The sequence below is a fragment of the Phocoena sinus genome, chromosome 13 (assembly GCF_008692025.1).
Source record: "Phocoena sinus isolate mPhoSin1 chromosome 13, mPhoSin1.pri, whole genome shotgun sequence".
Lineage (NCBI taxonomy): Eukaryota > Metazoa > Chordata > Mammalia > Artiodactyla > Phocoenidae > Phocoena > Phocoena sinus.
In genome coordinates this window covers 25054082-25078167 of record NC_045775.1, presented here as the reverse complement: position 1 = coordinate 25078167, position 24086 = coordinate 25054082, and the positions used below count along the sequence as shown (strand labels likewise).

At 47.8% G+C, this 24086-nt stretch overlaps 1 protein-coding gene across 1 annotated transcript in view; it reads left to right on the top strand.

Annotated features, from left to right (window-relative positions):
- XDH (xanthine dehydrogenase) overlaps window positions 1–24086 on the top strand; it is a 63843-nt gene that overhangs the window by 13321 nt on the left and 26436 nt on the right. Inside the window, 21 exon segments of the mRNA XM_032652239.1 lie at window positions 490–539; window positions 541–552; window positions 3837–3905; window positions 4224–4310; window positions 5390–5531; window positions 7718–7810; window positions 8395–8546; window positions 9805–9898; window positions 11518–11627; window positions 13751–13784; window positions 13787–13935; window positions 14018–14094; window positions 15287–15374; window positions 15376–15465; window positions 16430–16510; window positions 18329–18498; window positions 20134–20183; window positions 20186–20256; window positions 22165–22284; window positions 22764–22860; window positions 23845–23969. Coding sequence (XP_032508130.1) covers window positions 490–539; window positions 541–552; window positions 3837–3905; window positions 4224–4310; window positions 5390–5531; window positions 7718–7810; window positions 8395–8546; window positions 9805–9898; window positions 11518–11627; window positions 13751–13784; window positions 13787–13935; window positions 14018–14094; window positions 15287–15374; window positions 15376–15465; window positions 16430–16510; window positions 18329–18498; window positions 20134–20183; window positions 20186–20256; window positions 22165–22284; window positions 22764–22860; window positions 23845–23969 — 1961 coding nt within the window.

Below are 24086 nucleotides of genomic sequence, written 5' to 3'. Positions count from 1 at the left end.
AATGGGCCCAGATGGTTGGGCCTGGTATCTGTTCCTCTGAATTGAGTAGAGAAGGCTCCCCATTCATTCAATCCATTTTAATGCATCATTTATTCAGTCAGTTATGTGAAGTCCTATCATATGTCAGGCACAATACAGGGTACAGGGGACACAGGGATGAAAGACACAGTCCTTCCTCTCAAGGAGGTTGTACTCTGAAGGGGAAGAGAGCTTATAATGTAGTTTGATAAGCTCACTGATAAAGCTATGACTAGGCACCATGGGAGGACTTAGGAGGAGCACCTGATTCAGTCTAGGCATTCTAGCAAGGCTTCCTGGAAGAAGTGGTAGATGTTTTGAAGTCAGGGATACAAGCAGGAGGAGGGTCATTCCAAGCAAAGAAAATAGAATATGTAAAGAGAGCATTTAACTGAGCTGGGAGCAAAGCCACAAACCCCTTAGCTGCTCCGGGGCCTGCGCTGACACTGCAGCCTTTTCCTTGGCCCACAGGAAACGTGTGCCGTTGTACAGGCTACAGACCCATCCTCCAGGGCTTCCGGGACCTTCGCCAAGGTGAGTTGGGGCCCTGGGACAGCAAACGACCCTGCTCCTGAAGCAGCAACACTCAGGAATCACAGCTGGGAGGGATGCCATGGGCCTCTGGGTTACAGAGAAAAATGATCATGTGTCCAGCTGGCGGGTCCTTCTGCCGCAGGTCCCTGGCAGGGGCGTTGGGCTGTGCCGTTCTTATTCTGGAGGTTGGAGGGAGGTGGTGGTTCTCATCAATAGCACGGAGACTTTTCTTCCAGGGAAGGCCTGGAGAACTGGTTACTGGAAGAGGACATTCTGCCTAAGAGCTAATTTCCTCCAGGGCATTCGGGCTTGGCATCCTTCCTTGGTGACTGGCACGCTCACCCATGGCACAGGTGCTTGAACGTGGCATTTAATAACAACCCAGCCTGACTCAGCACTCGAGTCCCTCCTCCTTTCCCCGCTGTCCCCACTGCTTTCTGCAGCTGGCACTCTGCTGGGCTTATGAAACTGCTAATTAGATCTTCAGACAGTGTGTGAACCCTGTAGTGTTCATATTCCTCTGCGTGAGAAACCACAGCTGGGGTGCATGAGCATCGATTACATAAATGCAGGACACACACCTGTCATCTGGCAAGGAGGACGGAGGGCTAGCTTCTCCTTTCTTGGCGTAATCTCCCCAGATTTTTACCTGATTTCCCAGCTGGTTCAAGTTGATCCTGACTCCAATCAAACTGTCTCGTGTCAGTTTGATTCTGGGTTAAGGGGAGAGCCACAGACTCCTGTACCTTTCACTGACTTTAGAGCTGGTACAGTACAAAAAGGAGTATTGTGTCCCAGTAGCCCAAAGGGTGGAGATGGAGGTGGAGCCTCTAAGGATGGAAAATGCCACATCCTGGTGAATGCTGTTGACGATGCGGAACCAGGAGGTACGGATTTAAATGAAAATGATTGAAAGCTTAGATTCAGAATCTGCAGACCTGGGTTCAAATCCCATTCCATCACTTAACTGATGCATGATATTGGGCAAATTTCCTTGTTTCTAAAATGGGGATTGTAATAAACACCTACCTTACAGTGCTTGTAGAAAAGACTTCTTGTAAAGCTCTTAGGACGATGCCTGGCACATCTTACATTTTCAGTAAATGGCAACATAAATTATGACGCTGGTACATTTTTTCCATGACCCATCTTTGATCTTCATGTATCGCTTAGGCTTCCTGAGAACCAGGGGTTGTTAATCTTGTGCATGTACTTACTTCATAGGAGGCTCCTCAAAGAAATACAATCTGACCAGCTCTCCTAGTTTCTCCAGAGAGAAGGGCTTTTGAGTGTAGCTGACAATTATACTCCTTCTGTGGGTCAGAGTTTTATCATCATTTACACAGTTCCCGAGTCTATTGTGACACCATGGGAGGAGGTGAGCTGCACCCCCTTCACTCCAGCTGCCTGGCAGCGGTAGAGCAGAGTAGAGCTGGGTCCTCCAAGCAGGCACAATGACTGGCTCACGGAATGTGAGCCTCTCAGAAGCTCATGCATGTTACTCCTTGGAGGCCCCCCAAGGCCTTTATTCAGAGCCTTTTAATTGTTACCTTACACACAGTTCTAAAAAGCTCATCTATCTAGTTTTCATGGCCGTAGCACACACCGGAAGAGGGTGAGAAGAGCATGCTATAGCGAGGCAGCCTGTTCACAGCAGGAAATGACAACGTTCACCTGGCAGCAAGGAAGGAAATGGGGGAACCATAAAAATAAGCCCAGTAGTTTTAGCCTACTGAGAAAAGTGGAAATCTCTCTGGGGAAAAACCCTAGCCTTATCTAACCGCAGTAGGCCTTGAGGGCAGTGACGCATTATTGTACGTTATAGTAATTTATGTCATAAACACATCAATGAATTATCAAGGAAAAAGATCTAAGTAAGAAAGTGCTGACACTTTCATTATCTGAATAATCCACTTTTGCGAAATATATCCTTCCCCACAAGGACCCGGTGAGGGAGGCTGTTGTCTTACTGTACGCAGGCCTGGTAATTTTCCACATCGCTCCTGCAAAAAGAGATGCGAAGAGGCCCTCTCCGTTCTGTCCAGATTCAGAGGGGAAGGGCAAGGTGGTGGTGTGGGCGGTACAAAATAGACCGAGCCGCTCTGAGATCCAGTGGCAAAGCAGTGAATGCAAGAGGGGTCTGCACGCAGGGCAGCACGGTGCAGGGGGGTTGAGGCAAGTCTGACAGTGCTTGCACGTTCTCAGAGGCTACACCTTCGGCCTCCTTGGCCCTCTGAGAACTCCCTCGGGGACACTGGTGGGTGGTGACTCACCCTTTGGGAAATGTCGGCATGAATGGTGTCTTCCATGATTCACGTAAGGAAGGGCTACTCCCAGCCTGCTCCCCCAGGAATGGCTGCCCTGGAAATGTGTCTAGGTCTGTGCCTGGGAGTTCCCCCACTTCTGCCTCTTAGCACAACTCCACGATTCTGTAGTGTCTTCTGGGGCTCTGAGCTGAGACTCCTGCCTCCTTGGGCTAGATCAGTCAGGTGAACACACCCTTTCCCACCTTCAGTGCATTGGTTTTTGGGAGGTAGCAATCTGGGCTCTATTCTGTGCTCCGCCATTGGCACCCCAAGAGGTCCTGAGCAAGTCCTTTCCCCATAGGTGATGAGTCATCAGACCTGTACATATCCTCCAGAACAGGCCTGCAGTGAGGAATAAAGAGTGAGCTTTCTGGCGAGAAGTGCCTGAGAAGGCGTGGGAAGGCCATCAGGCACACTGGCCGGGCACACCGCTGGTCCTGAACGTCTTTGGCAGCAGCCCCCCCAAGACTCCAGCCTGGGAGGCGCCCAGCCCATTCCCATAGAACTTGATGGTTTAGAAGTAGAGGCATGAGGGGCTTCCCTAGTGGTCCAGTGGTTAAGACCCTGTGCTTCCCCTGCAGGGGACACAGGTTTGATCCCTGGTCGGGGAACGAAGGCCTCCTCAGGAAGCAGTACTGAAGAGGAATGTGGGCACAAAGAGATGATTTGATAAAATAGGACTAGCTTTTATGGAGAAGTTTTTCTCATAATTAAATATCCCTGCTGCTTCCAGGAGGAGAGGTCCTGTTTGTTTATTCTCAAGTTATTTAATCTACGCTAACGAAGTGAAAGTAGTTAAAGCAGAGGCCTTTCCTCTGTGCAGAGGCAAGTGGGATGGGGTGGGGTATCTGCTGTTCCTTTTGATGCTGGAATAGGTATCGTACCCGGATCTTCATTTGATAGTAATCATCTAGGTTCTTTAGCTTCTGTGGAAACTCTTTGCAAATATCTTTGCGTGAATGTCGGTCATCTCTCTAGGATGGTGGATGCTGTGGAGCAAATGGGAACAGCCCGAACTGCTGCATGGACCAGAAGAAAGACCACAAGGTAAGCGGATCCTTTTCAGCCTGGAAGCCTGAGGGCCAGCCTCAGATCAAAGGAGCGAGTGGGCTCTCTCCACACTCTGGGAAGTGGTGGCTGGAAGAGGGAACGGTTACACCCCAGCCACGAGGGTGGTGAATGTGTACATTAGCCCTGGATCCTCTGTCAAGACCTCCTTGTCCCTTCTTCCCAGGAGATACCAGCTCCTCCACCAGCCTGCTGGGGTCTGTGGATGAGCTCGCTTGGACAGAGGGCTAGGCCAGCCCTGTGGGGCATTTTAAAGGAGGGGACAGTGTATCACTCATCTGTCCCCTTTTCCAGCAGGTCACTCTCTCGCCATCTTTATTCAACCCAGAGGAATTCATGCCCTTGGATCCCACCCAGGAACCCATCTTCCCCCCAGAGTTGCTGGTAGGTGATGCCCCACGAGCCCCTGGAGACCTGTTGGGTCCCACTCGTACCCACTGGGGCCTTTGTGTCCTCCTCGTCCTGTAGATTCAGCCTGAATTTCCCTTCCTTTCTCTAACACCCAAACGTCAAGTCCCTGTGCCACATATTCCCACAGGGACCCACACTTCTCTCCTTCTCACACGTGTCACTCTGAGGGAGTGGATCCCTTTGGCATGCTGTGTACAGTAACAGGAGCTCCAGAAGTATTTGGTGACCTCCGGGCTAAATCTCATGTATAAGCCCTCAAGCAATCCATTCTTCTTTCTGTTAGCAGTCCATTTATATACGAAACAAACAAACAAAGGGAGCTGTGTTCAAAGGACACAATCCATGGCCTGCAGCCATGTCTTAAGGACACCTCTCATGCCTACTTTCTCACCTTGGTGATCTGCTCCTTCACTCCAACATCGTGACCAAAATAATAATAATAATAATAATCAAGCCACTCTCAAGGTTTCTCAAGTGCAGATTTCTCAGGGGGGTGGTGAGCTCATGAAGGCTGCTTTATGAATTCAACAGGCCGGAAAGAACGGCTTTGCAGCAGACCGCCAGCATATCTTTCTCTGTGAAACCTTGAAAAACCATCAGTTTGATTTGGGAGTTTTCTCTCTCAGCCCCACATCACCCCTCATGCTCTAGAGCCAACCTTCCATTGCATTCCCTTCTGATCCGCCTCCCGTACCTCCTGGAGACAGTGTGGGACAGTTTCAAGTCACCTTGCGGCAGTGACCTTCAGCAGGTCCCATAACCTTGATCCTCAGCTTCCTCCTTCACCTGTAAAAGATGAGACTAACAGTGCCTCCTTCACTGAGATCTTCTGAAGACTAAGTGACATAATGTCTATAAAAGAGCTGCAACGTAATTCCTGCCTCGATACATGGTGTCCTCCCTCCCTTCTCCCCTGACATGCATTTTCCATCTGAATTCAGTATTAAACAAATCCATAGTAGAGTTGGATCCCCTTGCAAACTTAAAGCGATGGCCCTGGGAATGGCAGTGGGGAGGAAGAGGCAGCACGGTAAGAAAACTTCATTTTCCAGAGGCTGAAAGACATTCCGCAGAAGCAGCTGCGTTTTGAAGGGGAGCGTGTGACCTGGATCCAGGCCTCGGCCCTGAACGAGCTGCTGGACCTCAAAGCGCAGCACCCTGAGGCCAAGCTGGTGGTGGGGAACACGGAGATTGGTAAGGGCGCGGGGTGGCCCTGGGCCAGTCTGCCCAGTTCAGCCCCTGTGGCTGTGTGTCCTCTGTGTGTCCTCTTTTGCCCTCACTTCCCCATTTCATATGTGGAGTAATAACACCTCCTCTAAGGGTTGTCCTGAGTACTCACTGAACTCCTTGCTGACTGTTTCTCCGTAAGCACTGACAGGGAGCCTGCTCTGCACTGGGTACACTGGGAGAGCCAGGGGTACCCAGATCACCTGGACCAGACCCCTTCCCTTCAGTGTCTCCCAGTCTAAAGGCGGAGGGAGCAACGTAGCTTACGTGTCTGGGACCGGTGCCTGACGGACACTAGGGGTTCCATAAAGGTCACTCTCTTGCCCTCCCTTTTCTGGGGGTGATGTGGTAAGGCTAGGGAGAGGAGATGTCCAAGTGTGACTGTGCTGTGTCGCCCATGACTGTGGCCACCTGCCGTGTGGTGCCACCACCTGGGACATGAGGCCCGCGGTACGTGAACAGGTCAAGGAGACACCAGATGTGCAGCTCTCGGGCTTGGTCCTTGAAGACACAGGAGCAGAGGTGCCCAGGTCCCTGCTCGTCTCCATCCATTTATAAACCTGGCCTGGCCCGTTTCCACTTGGCTGGACCCAAGCCCAGTGGGGATCCAAGGAGAGGATGGTGGCACAGCCGAGGTCTGCCTCAGAGGAACCCTGGTTTGGGGGGAACTTGACATGCTTTTAAGCAGCCAAGTCCAGCTTGTGGGGGACTCCTGGCTCTGGCTCTGGAGGGACCCCCCGAGCCCTGGGTTCTGGTTGGTTCTTCAGCCACAGAGAGGAGGGCCTGGCTCAGGTCTGTGCTGGTGAAGTGCTGAGCTGGGCCACCCTTGTGAGCACAGGTGCTGTACAGAGTCCCCTGCTGCAGTAATGTGACACATCAGGATGGCAGGGTGGCCTGTGAGACGTGCCTCAGGTGATATGACCACAGTGGCTGGCCTGTGTAGCCATGACCCAAGGGCCCGGGGTCCCATGAGTTAAGGTGGAGAATGACTGGCTGGAAGAATATTTGGGGTCCTTGGGTATATGACATGTTCCTCGCCACGAGTCACACAATGTCCTGGGCTCAGTTAGATTCTAAGAGAAAGGCATTCACAAAGATATTATAAGCTTCAAGTTAGAAATAATTGCTTAAGACCATGCCACAGCTCTACCTCCTCCCTCACACGCACTCCGCACAGTGTAACCACCTACCGCCATGACGTAGGGGGAGGTGGGTCATAGAGAACCCCTTATCAAAATGAGCCACTTAGTGCCTCCATCTACATTCTTTGCCCTACGAGCTGATATTCAAACAGGCCAGACTCCTCAAAGCCTGCGCCTCCCTTCAGAGACCCTCAACGGCACCGGAAAGGGGCGGGAGGGGGGGTTGATGCACAGACATTTCCTTCTTACCCTTTTCCATCTACGGCCCTGTGGGCGGGGCTGGGAGAGGTGCTGTGCTAACTGGGTCTGAGGAACAGAAGCAGGTCTGTTCGCAGAGGTTTCTTACTTGATTCACCGGAAGGACAGAAACCAGACACAGACATTCGGTCCCACCAAGCCATGCACCTTAAGAACTCAGACAGATATTGGGGACTGGGAGGCCAATCTGAAGTTTTCTCTCTCAGTCAATTTTCCTTTTTTGTCTGAATGTTAGACTTTCATATCATATTACTATTACATCCCGATTCTAATAATTGCTCCGGTACTGAAATATGCCCATTTTTAGCTGTGTAATTTGGGCGAGAAACTTAACCTCCCTGTGCCTCAGTTTCTTCATCTATAAACAGAGAAATCACAGTATTTCATAGTGTTATTGTGAGGACTGAGTTAAAATATGTAAAGTGCTTACAAGCGTTCCTGACTTATTTTCATGCCCTTTTTCTAATATTGTGATTAAACACGCACGCACACATGCTCACACACGAATTCGAGTTCATCTTATTTGAATTCCGACGGGTTTTTTTCGAGAGGGAAAGACATAGCTTTTCAGGCTGACTGTGCGGAAACTGCACTCACTCTCACATCTTGTCCACTGCACCCCTAATCACCCCAAGTCACCCATGGAGCATGTTACGATCGTGAATATGTCCTCCGTCCTGTGTGCAGTGGTGGGGGAAAATGCCCTGGTGATAAACAACAGATCTATAACTTGAGGCTTCTTGTTCTCTTCAGGCATTGAGATGAAGTTTAAGAATCAGCTCTTTCCTGTCATCATCTGCCCAACCTGGATCCCTGAGCTGAATTCAGTGGAGCATGGACTGGAGGGTAAGGGGAAGTTTGCCTGAGCCCACAGAGGGTCTGAGATGCTGGAGGTGGGTCATGCGGGGGGATGATGAGTGCCAGGAAAGACTCCTCTTTGGCTCCCGCTGCCGCCTGCATTTTTGGGAGCCGCCCTGCATGGAAAGTGGGTACCCTCAGTGCTCTCCTCCTCGGAGCATCCATGGTAGGGTGCCAGCGGGCAAGGGGCTTGGGATTCTCCATAGTTGTTCTCTATCCTGGCTGCATGTTAGAATCGCTCATGGAAATAGGGGGTAGGTGGGGGGAGTTTTTGGGGTGCTTTTTAAAAAAAAATGCCAAGACTTCACCCTCAGAGATCTGATTTTATGAGTTGAGAACCACTGGTTTAGAGAAACGAGCACTCTGGTTGTAGGGTCAACAGGCCTGGGGTTGAGTCCTGGCTCTTTATTAGCTGTGTGGCATTGGGCAGGTCACTTGACCTCTCTGGGCCTTAATTTCCTCATCCATACAAGGATGTGCGTCCAGGTTTTAGCCTTACTGGGGCTGCTGTGTATGGAAGTGCTTTCCGAGCTGTGACGGGGATCGCTGTCATTCCGAGCGTGTGTTCCTAGGTATCTCCTTTGGAGCCGCTTGCCCCCTGAACTCTGTGGAAAAGACCCTGCTCGATGCGGTTGCTAAGCTTCCCACCCAGAAAACAGAGGTGTTCAGAGGCGTCCTGCAGCAGCTGCGCTGGTTTGCCGGGAAGCAGGTCAAGTCTGTGGCGGTGAGTCCCTATTTAGGGGCCCAGGATGCACGTTTTCATCGCAAGGCGAGGGGCGCTAGTCTGGACTCTGCTGCAGACCCAATGGGTGTCAAACTTAAGTGCTTAGAATTGCCTGGGGTGTTTGTTGAAATGCAGATTCCTGGGCCCCACCCTCAGAGCGTCTGACGGCAGGTCTGGAGTGGAGCCCACGGGTCAGGGTTTAACAAGCCCCACAGGTGTTTCTGATGAAGGTGGCCTGCGGGCCACCCTTGGAAGCACCCACGCTGTGACTCAGTCTTTACCCCTGAGGTTGGAGCCACCTGCCTCCCTCTTCCTGGACTTGGCCGAGGCTGCCAGCAGGTGAATGAGAGATAAGTTAGGGAGAAGCCGAAATAGGAAGGGGGACTGCCTTTCAGAGCTGGGGAGAGAACCAGAGGTAGACCCCCTGAGAGGAGGGAGAGGCCCCACCTCTTGACTGTTTGTAATAAATCTTCAGACTGGCCCCCAAATTCTGGGTTTTGCAGACGGCGTTCTCACCACCTGGCGCCATTTCAGTCTCACAGTTGTTGATGGAGTTGGGAGAAAAGCTGGCCCTCCCATTCCACTGCTGTTGTTGTTTTAAATTAGAACAAGAAACAAAGCAAAACAGCCTACTCCCATTCTCATCACCCTACCCCAGGCACCTGCCTCCTTTGATTACAGATAAGGAGACATAAACCCAGAAAAACTCTGCTGAGTTCCCAAGCACAGATGCAATCTACTTCTGGGAAGGATTTTTTTTTTTTTTTTTTCCCTGGAACAACTGGTTTTCTTCCTCTTTTCTAATAATAGGAACCCTGTGTCTGATTCTCCTTACATTCTTTGCCAAGGAAGCTCAGTTAGAACACACTGTTCATCCTTAAGCCTTCCTCCTCATTTTCCTTGATCTTTACCTTTTATTTCTTTTTTACTAAATCTCTATGGCCTCTGTGATAAACCACATCAACCCTTTCAGAAAGAGTTTGGGTGAAATCGATCAAACAAACACTTTAAAGGCTGATCCCGGTTTACCAACAGGTAAATTTCAGAGCTGAGGGCAACCTCAGGCACTGGAATCTCTTGCATGTTGCCCGAATGCCCAAGTTCTTACTGTGCTGATCCTGTGTCTCCACAGGGGGGAGAACCTCAGGGCTCTCCCTTCAGCAGGTGTGCCCCCACCTTCTGTGTGTTCGGGAGCCAGCTGTGTGAGCAGGGCTTTCCTGGGGTGGGCTCTCTCACACGCTCTCTCTGCTTGTCCTAGTGCATTGGAGGGAACATCATTACAGCCAGCCCCATCTCCGACCTCAACCCTGTGTTCATGGCCAGTGGGACCAAGCTGACTATCGTGTCCAGAGGTGAGCTGCCTCATACAGTGGTCAGGAAAGAGGGCTGGGGAATGGGGTGGAGTCTCACAAGATAGGTCACTTTCTGGAGAAGCAGAGCCCAAAGTTCAACGATGCAGCTTTCCTGAAGTTTGGATCCCCTGGCAACTGCAAAGGGAGATGTGCCCAGGTTGGGGACCAGGAGAGCTGGACCACCACTTAATTAAGAATTCACAACAGGACCTGTCAGCCAGATGCCTTACTTAGTGGTGTGTGCTGGGGCCAGAGCACACTGCTCACCGCAGCTGATTGCTAGGTTTTCAGAGAATCTGAGCATTTGTTAAACATGGCAGCTATTAAACTTAAACTATATAACCTTACAGTGAAATAAAATATATTTAAAAACAAAGGTAATGGACTTATATACACTACCAAATGTAAATAGGTAGCTAGTGGGAAGCAGCCGCATAGCACAGGGAGATCAGCTCGGTGCTTTGTGACCACCTAGGGGGGTGGGATAGGGAGGGTGGGAGGGAGAAGCAAGAGGGAGGAGATATGGGGGTATATGTGTATGTATAGCTGATTCACTTTGTTATAAAGCAGAAACTAACACACCATTGTCAAGCAGTTATACTCCAATAACTGCGTAAAAAAAAAAACACAAAGGTAATAAGTACTCAAAATTCACCATTTCCCAATTATTTTATTTCATTTTACAGTTGTCTATGCCCTTGAGGTTATTTCCATTTATTATATTTGTAGAGGGAAATGCTGCATAATGGTGTACTCCTGTCCATCTTTCCTCGTTGGAGGGTCCCCAAGACCACCTCTGGGTTTGATGACTCTTAGGAGGTCAAGGAAGCCTCACAGGACTCAGCGTAGAGTCTTACTCATGGCTATGACTTATTACAGCAGGAGGATAGAAAGCAAAATCAGCAAAGGGAAAAGATGCATGAGGCAGAGGAAACCAGGCACAAGCTTCCAGGGCCTCCTCCCAGGGGAGTCACACAGGACATGCTCAGTCCTCCCCAGTAATAAGTTGAGTTGTGACAACACATGTGAAGGGTAGTCTACCAGGGACACTTGTTAGAGACTCAGCCCCAGGGCTTTTACTGGGGGCTGGTCATGTAACTCTGCCTGGCACGTACCAGAAGTCCAGACTCCCAGGAGGAAAGTCAGGTGTTCAGCCTAAACCATATGATGTGTACAAACATTTCGGGCCCAGTGAGCCGTTCTTATCAGGGAATGGTGGGAACTCTCCTGAAATCCAAGGCCCCAGAGGATAGCTAGTGGCCAACCTTGTAAGCAGGACTTTCAGAGGAGGGCAGGTCTGCTGTGTCAACTCTTTGCTACCCTCCTTCCAACGTCACACTGAGCGATGTTGCTCTTTTAGCTTTGCGTTGGCCGTGGTAGGAGTATCTATACCACATAAACTAGCAAATGCTTTGAATCAGGGTTTTTTCTCAAAGAACTGATTGTTAAACAGTCAACAGCACACCAGTGCTTCAGGATTTCAAATGGAGCACCTTGGCCCCCGTCGTGCCAGCCACTGCCTCTGACTGTGGGCATCAGAGACCAGGATGGAGAATTCCACTGGTGGTCTGTCCTATGCTTTCCTCACGTTGGTCCCTCTCTGTCTTGCCTCTGTACAGGCACCAGAAGAACGGTTCGGATGGATCACACCTTCTTCCCTGGCTACAGAAAGACCCTGCTAGGTCCAGAGGAGATACTGCTCTCCATTGAGATCCCCTACAGCAGGGAGGTGAGATGCTGTCAGAAACATCCTGAATCACCCCTACTCCTGCCAGGCTCCAGACGGGGAGACCAGAGCCTGCCTCGGGAACCAAACTTAGCGTCTCTTCACTTTAACATCGACGTTCTTGTCTCTGAACATTGCCTTTAACCAACCATATTACTCTCTGAGTAATGTGGGGCACAGGGCATAATCAATGAAACCAGAGAGGTAGATGTGTGATCCTGAGTGAGCCATTCATCTTTCTGAGCCCCAATTTCCTCATCTGTAAAATGGGCCCATGTTACTGACTGTGCAGGTTATTGTGAAGACTGAAAAGAAAGAATTCATAAGGTTCCTGGCAGATATGCAGGAGCTGGTGGAGATCACCAGCTAGTGCTAGTGACATAGTTCCAAGAACACATCTACTTGTGGAGTATCCCTGCCCCCAGTTTTCGTATGATGAAGTGTGGAGTTTGCATGCTGGTAGAGAAGCTACCTGTGAGTCAGGTCCTCACATGCTGACCTTGGGCTTGACAAGGTGCTTTTTCCCTGACCTTGCCCTGTGTTGTCTTGGATGGATTTCTGCTTCACGAGAGGGTTTTCTGGCTTGTTGGGGCAGGTCTGGGCTCCTCTGGCCGCCTTGCTCTTGTTCCTTGGGGCCTGTGGTGTCTTGAGCTGGTGTGGTTTTGTCCTACACATTCCACAGTGGGCCTTTTAGAAAAGTGATCTGTGAGAGCCAGGAACCAGCTGTAAAGGAGAGTATTAAGGGTTTACCAGAGCCTGTGCTTTAGCGAGTGTTACAAGGCATGTTTTGCCCTTGCTGATTTTGACCTCCTTCATGAGAATACTAATTAAATTAAAGCAGTTATATCCCTGTAGTGGTTTCTTAATGATTTTCCAGCCTGTCCTCATAGGACCATTTTGAACAGGGATTCCCAGAGTTCTGGTATTTCACAGATCAGTAGATTTTGATTTTTTTTTTTTAATTATGAGGTGGGGAAAGGAAGAGGAAACAGGCGTAGCACTGCCCAGTTTTTATTTTGCCAGGTAGGGACATTAACAAAAAACATTTTATAAATGAAAAGAGGTTTTAATACCAGAATTAGGTCTTGCTCAAGAAAGAACAGCTGATGACCTGATGCTGACGCTGCATGAACCCTGGGAAAAATGTTGCCGTGGGCAAGCACAGTCCCGGGAGTGAGCGGCTGGAACCTCTGCTCCAGAACCGAGTTCAAGCTCTGGGCTGATTGCCCCAGGGCCATGTTAGACATCAGAAATCTAGACGAGCTTTCTCATTAGGAGGGGTCTCCGTGGCTTCTTCAACAAAAGCCTGGGGCCATTTTGAACCTCAACAGTGGGCCTCCTTGTTTCTCCAATAAACCTTTCCTTAAACCTCCCACCTGTGACAGTCATCAGAACTTGTGGTGCCGGGGTGAGTTCAGACCTCGAGCAGAACCTGAAACAGCTGGTTCTTACCTGGAAAGTAACTCACGCTCTCCTCCTATCTCCAATGACAGAGGTTGGCTTGGATCCGGGGGAAATGTATGTTCAAAGCACAAAGGCAGCTACTGTTTCATAGTGAGTCTTTCTTTCAGGAAACAAGATTTCTAACCATAGCCAGTAGACTGGTAGGAGACACAAGGCAGGGAGAGCATCTGCAGAAGCCACAAACACCTCCATCTGATGCTGGGTCTCAAACACCCTTTGGCATCGCACTGTACCTGCTTGAGAGGTGGTCAGGCCAGTGGAGCCTTCAGAACAGCTCTGGGGAGGCCGGGTGGACATGATACCAGGCACCAGGATGGGGAAGCCGTGGTGGGGCTGCGGCAGTCTCTCAGGAGCCTTCGTGAAAGCACCTTGCCCCCTCCTGCTCTTTGGTTGAGAGCACCCAGTTCTCCTGTGTCCCTGATTTCCCATTTTCCAGACTGATAGGCAGAAATCCTGGCCCTTTCCCAGCTTCCAGGAACATTATCCGGAACTTCTCCTGAAAAGGTGGTAGTTATGTCCCGATCGTTGGCCTCCACCACCAGCTCTTGGCTGCTCTGTGATGGTCGTGCCACCTCACCCCACCTTGTGTCCCTGCTTCAGGCTCACCATTTGCAGTCCTTGCAAAACAAGGTAGGAAACAGGGATTTTTCTGTGATTTTCAGGGTGAGTTTTTCTCAGCATTCAAGCAGGCCTCCCGCAGGAAGATGACATAGCCAAGGTGACCTGTGGCATGAGAGTCCTGTTCCAGCCAGGAACCACGCAGGTAAAGGAGCTGGCCCTTTGCTATGGTGGAATGGCGGACAGGACGATCTCGGCCCTCAGGACCACGCAGAAAACAGCTGTTGAAGTAAGAGCCAACGGCAAAATAAAATTGCTCCTGGTGCTACTGATATTATCACTGCTGCTGCTACTACGATGGCCACCAGCAGTATTACCGTTGCTGCTACGACCGTTACTGCTGTAGCTGCTTCTACTACTACTACCGTGATTTCTGCTGCCACGGGTGGTATTACTATGAATCGTGTTGCTGCTGCTGTACTACTGTTAGCATTGCGACTACTGCGGCTGTACTATCTCTGCCTGTTGCTGGAGCTACAGCTGCTGTTACTATTGCTCCTACTGCTGCTGCTTCTGCTACTCCAGTCGCTACAGCTGTGCTCCTCGTATTATTTCTGCTCCTGTTATTACTACTGTCCTGCTCCTACCATTGCTGTCATTCCGATGGGCTACCGCCACTATGAATGATATTACTGTTGTGGCTACCGCCACTATTTACAGCTGCTACTACTACCGCTGTCTCTTCTACTACTAATATACCATTATTGCTGTTACTCCTAGTATTACTGCTACTGGTGTTACTGCTGCTGCTACCATTAACGCTGCTGTTATTGCTGTTACTGGCAACTATTACTATTGCAACTAGCACTGCTGCTGCCACTATTACTACTAAGAGTATCACTACTGCTGCTGCTGCTGCTTCTGCTACCAGCAGTATCACTGGTGCTCTTGCTATCACTACTGGTGCTTCTCCTGTTTCTGTTATTACTTCTGCTTCTACTACTATTACTATTGCTTTCACTACTACTATTACTGCTTCTGTCACTGTTAGTGTTACTTCTACTGGTATTGCTGCTGCTACGCTGTTATTATAGCAACTGCTATTACTATGGCTACTGTGTGGCAGCAGTCGTACCAAGCACTTTGCTGGCACTGTCCTATGTAATCCTCACAATAACCATATGGATAGGTAAAGCTTAACTTTGGAGTTTGGTTCCTTGGTTCCAATTCCTGGCTCCGATACTTAACAGATGGGTAATATAAGCCAAGTTACTTAATTTTTCCATGTCTCCGTTTTCTCGTTGGTAAAATGAGTATAAAAATTTTCCCGACTATACCTTTCAATTTAGGTTGAAGACATTTCATATAAATCACTTGGGACATTACCTAGTACATTATAGGAACTCAATAGATTGACCTATTATTATTTTGTGTGGTCTTTAAAAAATTGTATCTATCTTAAAAAAGAGAAAACTGAGGCTCAAGGAGGTTAAGTAACTTGCCTAAAGTCACATAACTATAAGTATCTGAGCCACAGTTTGAGCTGAGGTTCGTGACTCTAAGGCCCTGTGCAAGCCACTCACACAATGGATTCTGAGAGCTGGGTGGGGAGTGCTCTCACACAGCCTGCTCTCTGGCAGGTTCTGGAACGAGAAGCTGCTGCAGGACGTGTGTGCAGGCCTGGTGGAGGAGTTGCCCTTGTCCCCAGACGCCCCAGGTGGCATGATTGGAGTTCCGGCGCACCCTCACCCTCAGCTTCTTCTTCAAGTTCTACCTGACAGTGTTGCAGAAGCTGGGCAAGAGGACTCAGAAGATGTGAGTTTGGGGCCTGGGCAAGGCAAAGACTTCCTGCAGCACTTGTGTTTAGGGATCTGGGAAGCTGACCGGGGTAGGAGAGTGCCGTGGACCAGGTGGTAAACATTCCTCTCCTCTGGATGTCTAAGGACAGAGGAGCAGGGACCAGGAAATATCAATAAAGGTCAGCCTGGTGTGACGACTGAGGAGATGGAATGGGGGGTGGGGCACAAAGGAGAGAAGGCTTCACAGCTGTGGGTGCAGCAGAGTGAGATCCCTTTTTTATAAACATTTGTAATAGTTAATTTTTTCTGATTATGTAAGTAATAAATTTGTGGAAAACTTTAGAAAATACAGAAATGTATAAAGAAAAATTAAAATTACTCTCAGATCTTAGATAAAGCCACTGCTAATATTTTTCCTTATTTCTCTCATCTTTTTTCCTATGTTTATCTGTCCATCTGTCTGTCATCCTATTTGTCTGCTCCATGTCTCTCTCTCTTTCTATCTGTCCTTCCATCTGTCTATCTATATATCTATCATCTTCCTATCTTTTGATCTGGATGTATCATTTTCTAAATAGATTTGGTGTCATGCTGCATAGAGAGCTTCACGTTCCCCTTAATTTGTTGAGATGATACTATGAGAATTTCCCCTACCACTAAATATTTCCCACAGAATTGAGGAGAAAAAGGATGACTTTTCCAGGAAGACTGAGGGAGAAGGATATTCCCAACAGAGAAAGCAACATGCATAAATGCAGGAAGGAGGGAAACTTTGGTTTGGTGTGTCAGAGGAAGTAGGGTGCAGGGGTGGGGGAAGAGAAGCTGTCAGAGCCCACGTTCGGATGTTGAGATAGACCCAGCCAGTACCAGGAGAGTAAATGAGGAGATGAGAAAGTTGTTACTTTTACCACTTGGGAACAACCAAGAATGGGACCAATGATAGAAATAGTCATGATCACCTCTGTTATCTTGTCTCCACAGAAGTGTGGTAAACTGGACCCCACCTATTCCAGCGCCACCTTACTCTTTCACAAAGACCCTCCGGCCAACATCCAGCTCTTCCAAGTGAGTACAGACTGTGTGTAGCTAATATCAGTGGCCCTTGCAGGGCACCTCAGATGATGCTGACCATTGGTGAGTGACCAACTCACATTGTATGTGGGTGCTTAAAGCTCCTTACCATTGTGCATAAATGTCTAGTGAAGGAAATGGGAATTATATTCATGTGAATGAAGCCATTTCCCCCCTTGTCACCTAAATTTCTCTCTTGGGATTCCTCTCATCTTCACCTGCTCCTTAAAAAGCATTTTTTCCCCATTTTGTTTTTTTCTAGTTCCTCTGCAGGGCTCATGTGCAAAGCTAGGAGTTCTCTTGAGCATGTAAACTAAACAAAATTTCAAAAACCCTATTTATATCAACAGTAATTTTTTGAGAGGTATTAGTTAAAGGGTCAGCTGTAAATGTTTTGGATTTCTGTGGGCCACATAGTCTCTGCTGCAATTCCTCAACTCCATCATTGCAGCACAAAAGAAGCAAGAGGCAATACGTAAATGAATGTGTGTGGCTATGCACCAGTAAAACTTTATTTGTAAAAACCGGGGAGTGGGGGCTTCCCTGGTGGCGCAGTGGTTGAGAGTCCGCCTGCCGATGCAGGGGACGCGGGTTTGTGCCCCGGTCCGGGAAGATCCCACATGCCGCGGAGCGGCTGGGCCCGTGAGTCATGGCCACTGGGCCTGCGCATCCGGAGCCTGTGCTCCGCAACAGGAGAGGCCACAACAGTGAGAGGCCCGCGTACCGCAAAAAAAAAAAAAAAAAACCAGGGAGTGGGCCAGATTTGGCCCATTGTCAATGATTTGTAGACCCCTGATCTAGATTGTAATGGTCCAAAGCATAAACTCTGGGCCTGACTGCCAGCACTTGACTCCAAACTCTGCTATCACATAACTATAACCTTGGACAAGTTACTTTCTCTCTCTGCCTCTTGGGCAAGTTAGTTATGCCCAGTTGCAAATGTGGCTAATGAGGGCCCCTGTTTCACGGCATGGTTTTGAGGATTCAACGGGTTAATAAAAGTGAATAGCTTAGGTAGTTCCTGGTATATAGTAAACTCTCAATAACTACTAGCCATCATTATTATTACTTTGAAAAAAACACACAAAACAGTGTTTTATTATAAACTGAATACATTTTAGAACATTTTGAAAAATGTAGAAAAACATAAGAAAATAAAAATCACCCCAAATCTCACCTCCAAGAGAAAATCATTACTCTATGTTTGTATACTTCTTTCCATTTTTTCCTATGCATATATGGACATATCTGTACTATATTTATAACATTTTCCACAGAATTTTGAATCATTACGCACACATACAATGTTGTATGTCCTGCTTTTACACTTAGCATGAGCGTTCTTTCCTTCTAATTAAAATTCTTCAAAACTATCTTTTGACAGTTGTGTGTTATTCCATCCTGTGAGCATAGCATAGTTTATTTACGCAGCTCTCAACAAATGGACATTTAGGTTCCTTGTTTTGTTTGCTCCTGCATATAGTCAGCCGTCATCTGTGGATGTGGAGCCCATGGATACAGAGGGCCAACTATACTGCCCCATTTTATATAAGGGACTTGAGCATCTGCAGATTTGGGTATCCATGGGGCGTCCTGGGCAGATGCCTGTGGCTGACTGTATAGTGATACTGTGACCAGTCTTCTCAATGCCTTCTTACCTGCCTTCTGTTTCTTTCACCCCGTTCCCCGCCTGCCTCCTCCATTCTCACTCCTCACATTTGCTTTGGCCTGAAGCTCTCCATGGCTCCCTGGGGCCTCTAGGGGAACAGTGTCCCCTGCAGCTCAGCCTGATTGGTGGCCATGTTGTTCCAGGAAGTGCCCAAGGGTCAGTCTGAGGAGGACATGGTGGGCCGGCCCCTGCCCCACCTGGCCGCGGCCCTGCAGGCCTCTGGGGAGGCTGTGTACTGCGATGACATCCCTCGCTACGAGAATGAACTGTTCCTCCGGCTTGTCATCAGCACCCGGGCCCACGCCAAGATCAAGTGCGTGCAGTAAAAAACACTTGGGAAGGGGGGTGCAGGGAACACCTGCCAGGCCCTGGAGATGCCACAACGACAAGCCTCCTCCAGGGCCTCCCAGTCCAGAGAGGAACACAGGAACTCTTTTTAAAACCAGTCTGGAGAGAAACAGGAGACGTGAGGGGCTCAGGGGTGCTGGGAGGGTGGGGGGATGACATTGGAGAGGTGGGCAGGGGCCAGATCAGGAAAGCCTTGGGGTGCTGAACAGGGACACTACACTTGGCCAGAAAAGCAATGAGGAGCTGCTGAAAGGCCTTTCTTAGATCTTCACTGTGGATATTGGGCTAAACTTCAGTGCAAATCTTCAGGAGAACTTGAGTCAGCACCAAAGGGAAGAAGGAGGCCTTAGAGTGCCTGCCATTGACGTCCTATTCCAGTGCTTAGCAACCTGACCTTGGCTCTTGTGCTTAAGCTCTCATTTTCTCCATAGGGTACTTTTGTGAGGATCAGTGATAGTGTCCACAAAGGACCCAGCAGAGAATAATCACGTGTACCCATTTGTTGAACCTTGAGAGCCCAAATGGCAAGAATTTCTACCTCGATGATGATGGTGATGATAATAAAAACACGTCACACAATATTTGCTGCAGCCTGGTTTAAAGCATTTTACACATGTGGCCTTATCTCTTCCTCGCCACAACCCTATAGGCAGGTCATATTATTATCCCCATGTTCCAGATGAGGAAACTGAGTGGTACAGCAAAGGCCCTAATGTGCTGAATCTGGATAGGTATTAGCTGTGATGTGGGTATTGGAGCTCTCCAGAGTAAATGCTTTCCGGTTCTCTTGTACTTGGAGACCAAAATAGGGCATTGTACAAGGTCCATAGGGACAAACGTGTCCTATTCATCTTATATCTCCCACAGCACTCAGCACAGTGGCCTCCACGTGGTAAGCATTTAATCAGCATTTGCAAAATAGGATAGGATAGGATAGGATAGGATAGGAGGTAGAAAAGGGAAGCATTAGGGTGGAGGAAAAACTGTCAAAAAGAAGACAAAGTTATCCAATTGGGTAATGGGTCTTTTTTTTTTTTTAAGATGAAAATGTTTTCCCGTTTAAGTTCATGGATCCCTGAATTCTATCAATAGACCCTTTGAGGGTATAGATCCCTGTTCTAGATGATAGTATCTGTTCTCCCTATGAAGGGATGGATGGGATTGGATGGGGAACTACAAGGAGCAAGATTTATAAGATATAAAAGTATAGCTGGGCTTCCCTGGTGGCGCAGTGGCTGAGAGTCCACTGCCTGCCGATGCAGGGGACACGGGTTCGTTCCCCTGTCCGGGAGGATCCCACATGCCGCGGAGCGGCTGGGCTCGTGAGCCATGGCCACTGAGCCTGCACATCCGGAGCCTGTGCTCCGCGATGGGAGAGGCCACAACAGTGAGCGGCCCGTGTACCGCAAAAAAAAAAAAAAAAAAAAAAAGTATAGCTGAAGATATTTTAGAAATTTTCTCTATTATACAGTCTTTTGGGAAAGAATTATTGATTCACAGGTAGAAGCAGAGCATAGTTCATCACTGAGTCAGGTGACAGGTGACAGGTCTTCCGCTTGTTTTCCTCCCTGGCCCCTCACATTCCTCCTCCTCCTTGCAGGTCCATTGATATTTCAGAAGCTCGGAAGGTGCCAGGCTTTGTTTGCTTTCTCTCGCTGATGATATTCCTGGGAGTAATGAAACTGGACTTTTTAATGATGAGACAGTCTTTGCAAAGGATAAGGTACATCTTGGATTTTTTTTTTAAAAAATATGAAGTTAGGGCTTCCCTGGTGGCGCAGTGGTTGAGAGTCCGCCTGCCGATGCAGGGGACAACGGGTTCGTGCCCCGGTCGGGGAAGATCCCACATGCCGCGAAGCGACTGGGCCCGTGAGCCATGGCCGCTGAGCCTGTGCTTCCGGAGCCTGTGCTCTGCAGCAGGAGAGGCCACAACAATGAGAGGCCCGTGTACTGCAAAAAAAAAAAAAAAAAAAAAAAAAAATATGAAGTTAGTGGAATGAGTATTTAAGTTTTAATTTGTGTTTTTTCCTCCAAATCCCTGATCTTGAAAAGATTATACATTTGCACATATCACGGCCATCATCCAATTAGCCAGTATTCAGGACAGTCAGCAAAGGGATAGAATATGCCTGGTAGCACTTTTACTTTTAACTTAATGTTTTATTTATTTATTTCATCGATGGCTGCAGCTTGTACATAGTATAAGACGTAGTAGGATGACTCCATGCCAAAGTGGCATTAAAAAAAGGCCTGTGACTGTATTTTAACAAACAATCAGGTTCTTAAGTGTACAATATTAAACTCCTTTATTAAAAGAAAATAAAAAATACACTAAACAAACCAACCAGAATAGGAATTACAATTACAATACCACCACTATGTGTATTGATAATTCACTTACATGAAAGTTTACCTATTGATTTCAACCATATATGGAGTTCTGCCAAAAAAAAAAATTCCAAACATTCAAGGCAGCTGCTACAAAAACCTATATACTCGTAGGATAGTTGTCAGTCATTGTATAATTCCAGTACAGATCAAATGTTGCAAATTGGAGGTTGATAGGTGTTGCCGAAGGACAAATTCAACTTATTATTAAGCTAAAAGTGAAGGAGGGAATGAAAAAACTATAGCCCTGAGACACAAGGACTCTCAAAGGAGAGCATTTGATAGAAGACAAATTGCTTTACAAACTTCAAGAGCCATAACTAGCATTATGGTTAGTGAGAATCAGCCAGGTTCAACAACCACTAGGCTAACCAATTAAGTCAAGAGCTTAACCGGGTCCTGAAGAGGTAATTATCAGAGACAAGACATGTTAAGTATTGGTTCCTATTGTCAGAAATCTCATCTTCCAAAGTGATGAGTTGGACAATTTTTTTGTTTATTTTTGGAAGGATGTTGGAAAAAAATTATCCCTGAAGGAGATCCATAAAGTTTCTATAGTAACTGAATTTATTAAATGAAAAGAAAACAATAATCATTAATTATTCTATAAATCTAACAACCAAAAAAACTGGTTTATAGGTCATCGTGTCTAAGAACCAGTATTGGGGAATGACCACTTTGGGGTATCTAGGTGAAATATAAGACATGATTGCTGCCTTTGAGAAACTTTTGGTATAAATCTGAGAAACAGAAGATAAAAGAGAGTAGAGTGGTAGAAAGAAAATAAAACTGGAAGTCAAGAGTTAAGATTTAGTCATAGTCTAGTAGTGAGGCAACTGTGATCTTGCCATCTGGGTCTCCATCTCTTAATATGAAGAACAAGGGTGTTGGGGTAGATCTGAGTTGACAGATATACTTCATGGTGCCGTGCTTTCCATTCTGCTGCTCATGGCAGACATCACTAATCAATCACCACATTTTATCCTGGGCAGCTTCTCAAGAGGCTGCCATCAGATACTAGTTATCTCCAAGTCCTATTCCAGTTCTACTGATTCTAAACACTTATGAAGAAGCACATAACCCCAAATAGTAGGATAAGAACATGAAGAGGCCTCAGGACATTCCTTAAATGTACCTTAAAAAATTATGGGGGTGAGACTTCCTTTACTTTTTTGAACAATCAGAAATAATTTGCTTCATGAGGAGCATGTTATGTTCTTTAACCATCTGGCTCTGCTCCTAGGTGACTTGTGTTGGGCACGTCATTGGTGCTGTGGTCGCCGACACCCCAGAACACGCACAGAGAGCCACCCATGGAGTGAAAGTCACCTATGAGGATCTTCCAGCCATTATCACGATTGAGGTAACTGAGGAATGGGCTGCCTGGAGAGGGGAGGGCTACCTGTTCCTGGAGGCACCTTTATTAGGATCCTCTAGAGGAGATTCAAACAGCAGGTGGAATCTGACCAGATAAGTTTTAAAATCTCCTCCAGCCTGCAATTGTGTGGTCCTATGAATCCTTCCCCATCATGATCCTAGACTCAGTCCATAAATGGCCAAGCTGAGTTCTTCCTTCCCAATTTCAGCTCCAGCTGGTTCCTTGAGGTATTCTTTGCTTTCCTCAAGATCCAGGGTTGTATGTCTATATCTAATGAAATAGAGAAATAGGACACCTTGGGCTACAATTGAGCTTTAAGTCTATATAAGAAACTTACAGAGATGGTTGTGTGACTTATGTGGGAAGAGAGAGGTAATAATTCCAAGAGCTTCTCTTCCCCAATCCCTTTAAGCCACCTTCCGTCCTTTAAAGCCAAGTCACTGAAGCTTCGTTTTAATCCTCAGGATGCTATAAAAAACAATTCCTTTTATGGATCTGAGCTGAAGATTGAGAAAGGAGACCTCAAGAAGGGGTTTTCGGAAGCAGATAATGTTGTTTCAGGTATGGCCGCGTGATGCAGCAGTGGGAATGGGGTGGCCCTGGTTTATGAGTTAAATTCAAGAGCTGTACCTGAGCCCTGGAGCAAGGGAGTGATTTCCTGACATTTCCTAACAGAAGAGTCTCTCTGTTGTTTGCAACAAAATACTAGACAGGTGGCTGGGAAAGAACTTAAGCATCTTAATCTCTACTCTCCTGTCTCTAGACTGGGACATACCTAAGTGGTTCTGGAGACATTATAATGTGTTGGATTTGGAAGACTGTCTAGGGAAGATAAGGGTCACAGATGTCTCTAACACAATATTGTAAAGCAATTATACTCCAATAAAGACTATAAAAAAAAAAAAAAAGGGTCACAGATGTCTGACCAGTCTTGGGTCTGCCCAGCCTCTGGTTACACAGACGTCTGGTCCTCCCCGTCTGCCTGAAGGCAGTCTTCACCCATCTCCGGCTAGTGCTCTCTCCTCTCCTCCCCCTTTCCCTCCCACACTGGGAAATTAGGTCCAGAGCTCTCACCCCAGAGCAAGGCTGCCTATCAGCCCCCTTTGGGGATGGTTTTCTACATTGGTTTCTGTACATCACTAAGTTACTAGTATGCCAGCTATCCAGCTGGACTGACAGCTTGGGGTCTGGGAGATGCTGTTTATTTTCAGCTTCTGAATCACATCTGTTAATTCCTTTTTTACTTTTTCCAAAATTTTACAATGATAGTCTAAAAAGCTTTCATTTCCGCTGGCTGCAGCAGGAAGGGAGCTTCACACCTGATGCATTTCAGTGTCGTTCTGATCTCTTCATTAGCGTGCGGGGGTTCAGCTCCCAGATGGCTAAGACTTTGAGACCCTTTTCCATCCCAGTTGGGGAACTGAAAGGTTACCTGTGAACAGCTGGTAACTGCACAGGGCCCTGCATGAGTACATTCTCTCCTTAAGCAAACTCACCGCCTCTGCAGCATCGGGCTCACTGTGGGGAGTCTTGTTGCTTCTCCAGGCGAGTTGTACATTGGTGGCCAAGAGCATTTCTATCTGGAGACTCACTGTGCCATTGCTGTCCCGAAAGGCGAGGCAGGGGAGATGGAGCTCTTTGTGTCCACACAGAATACCATGAATACTCAGGTAGGTGTCCGGTGGGTCAACAAGGGGCCGGGGAAGAGGGAGACAATGGGCTGATCCAGGAGGGGATGTGAAGATAGTGGTTCGAAGCCAGGCCCTGTCACCAACAAGCTGGTGTCA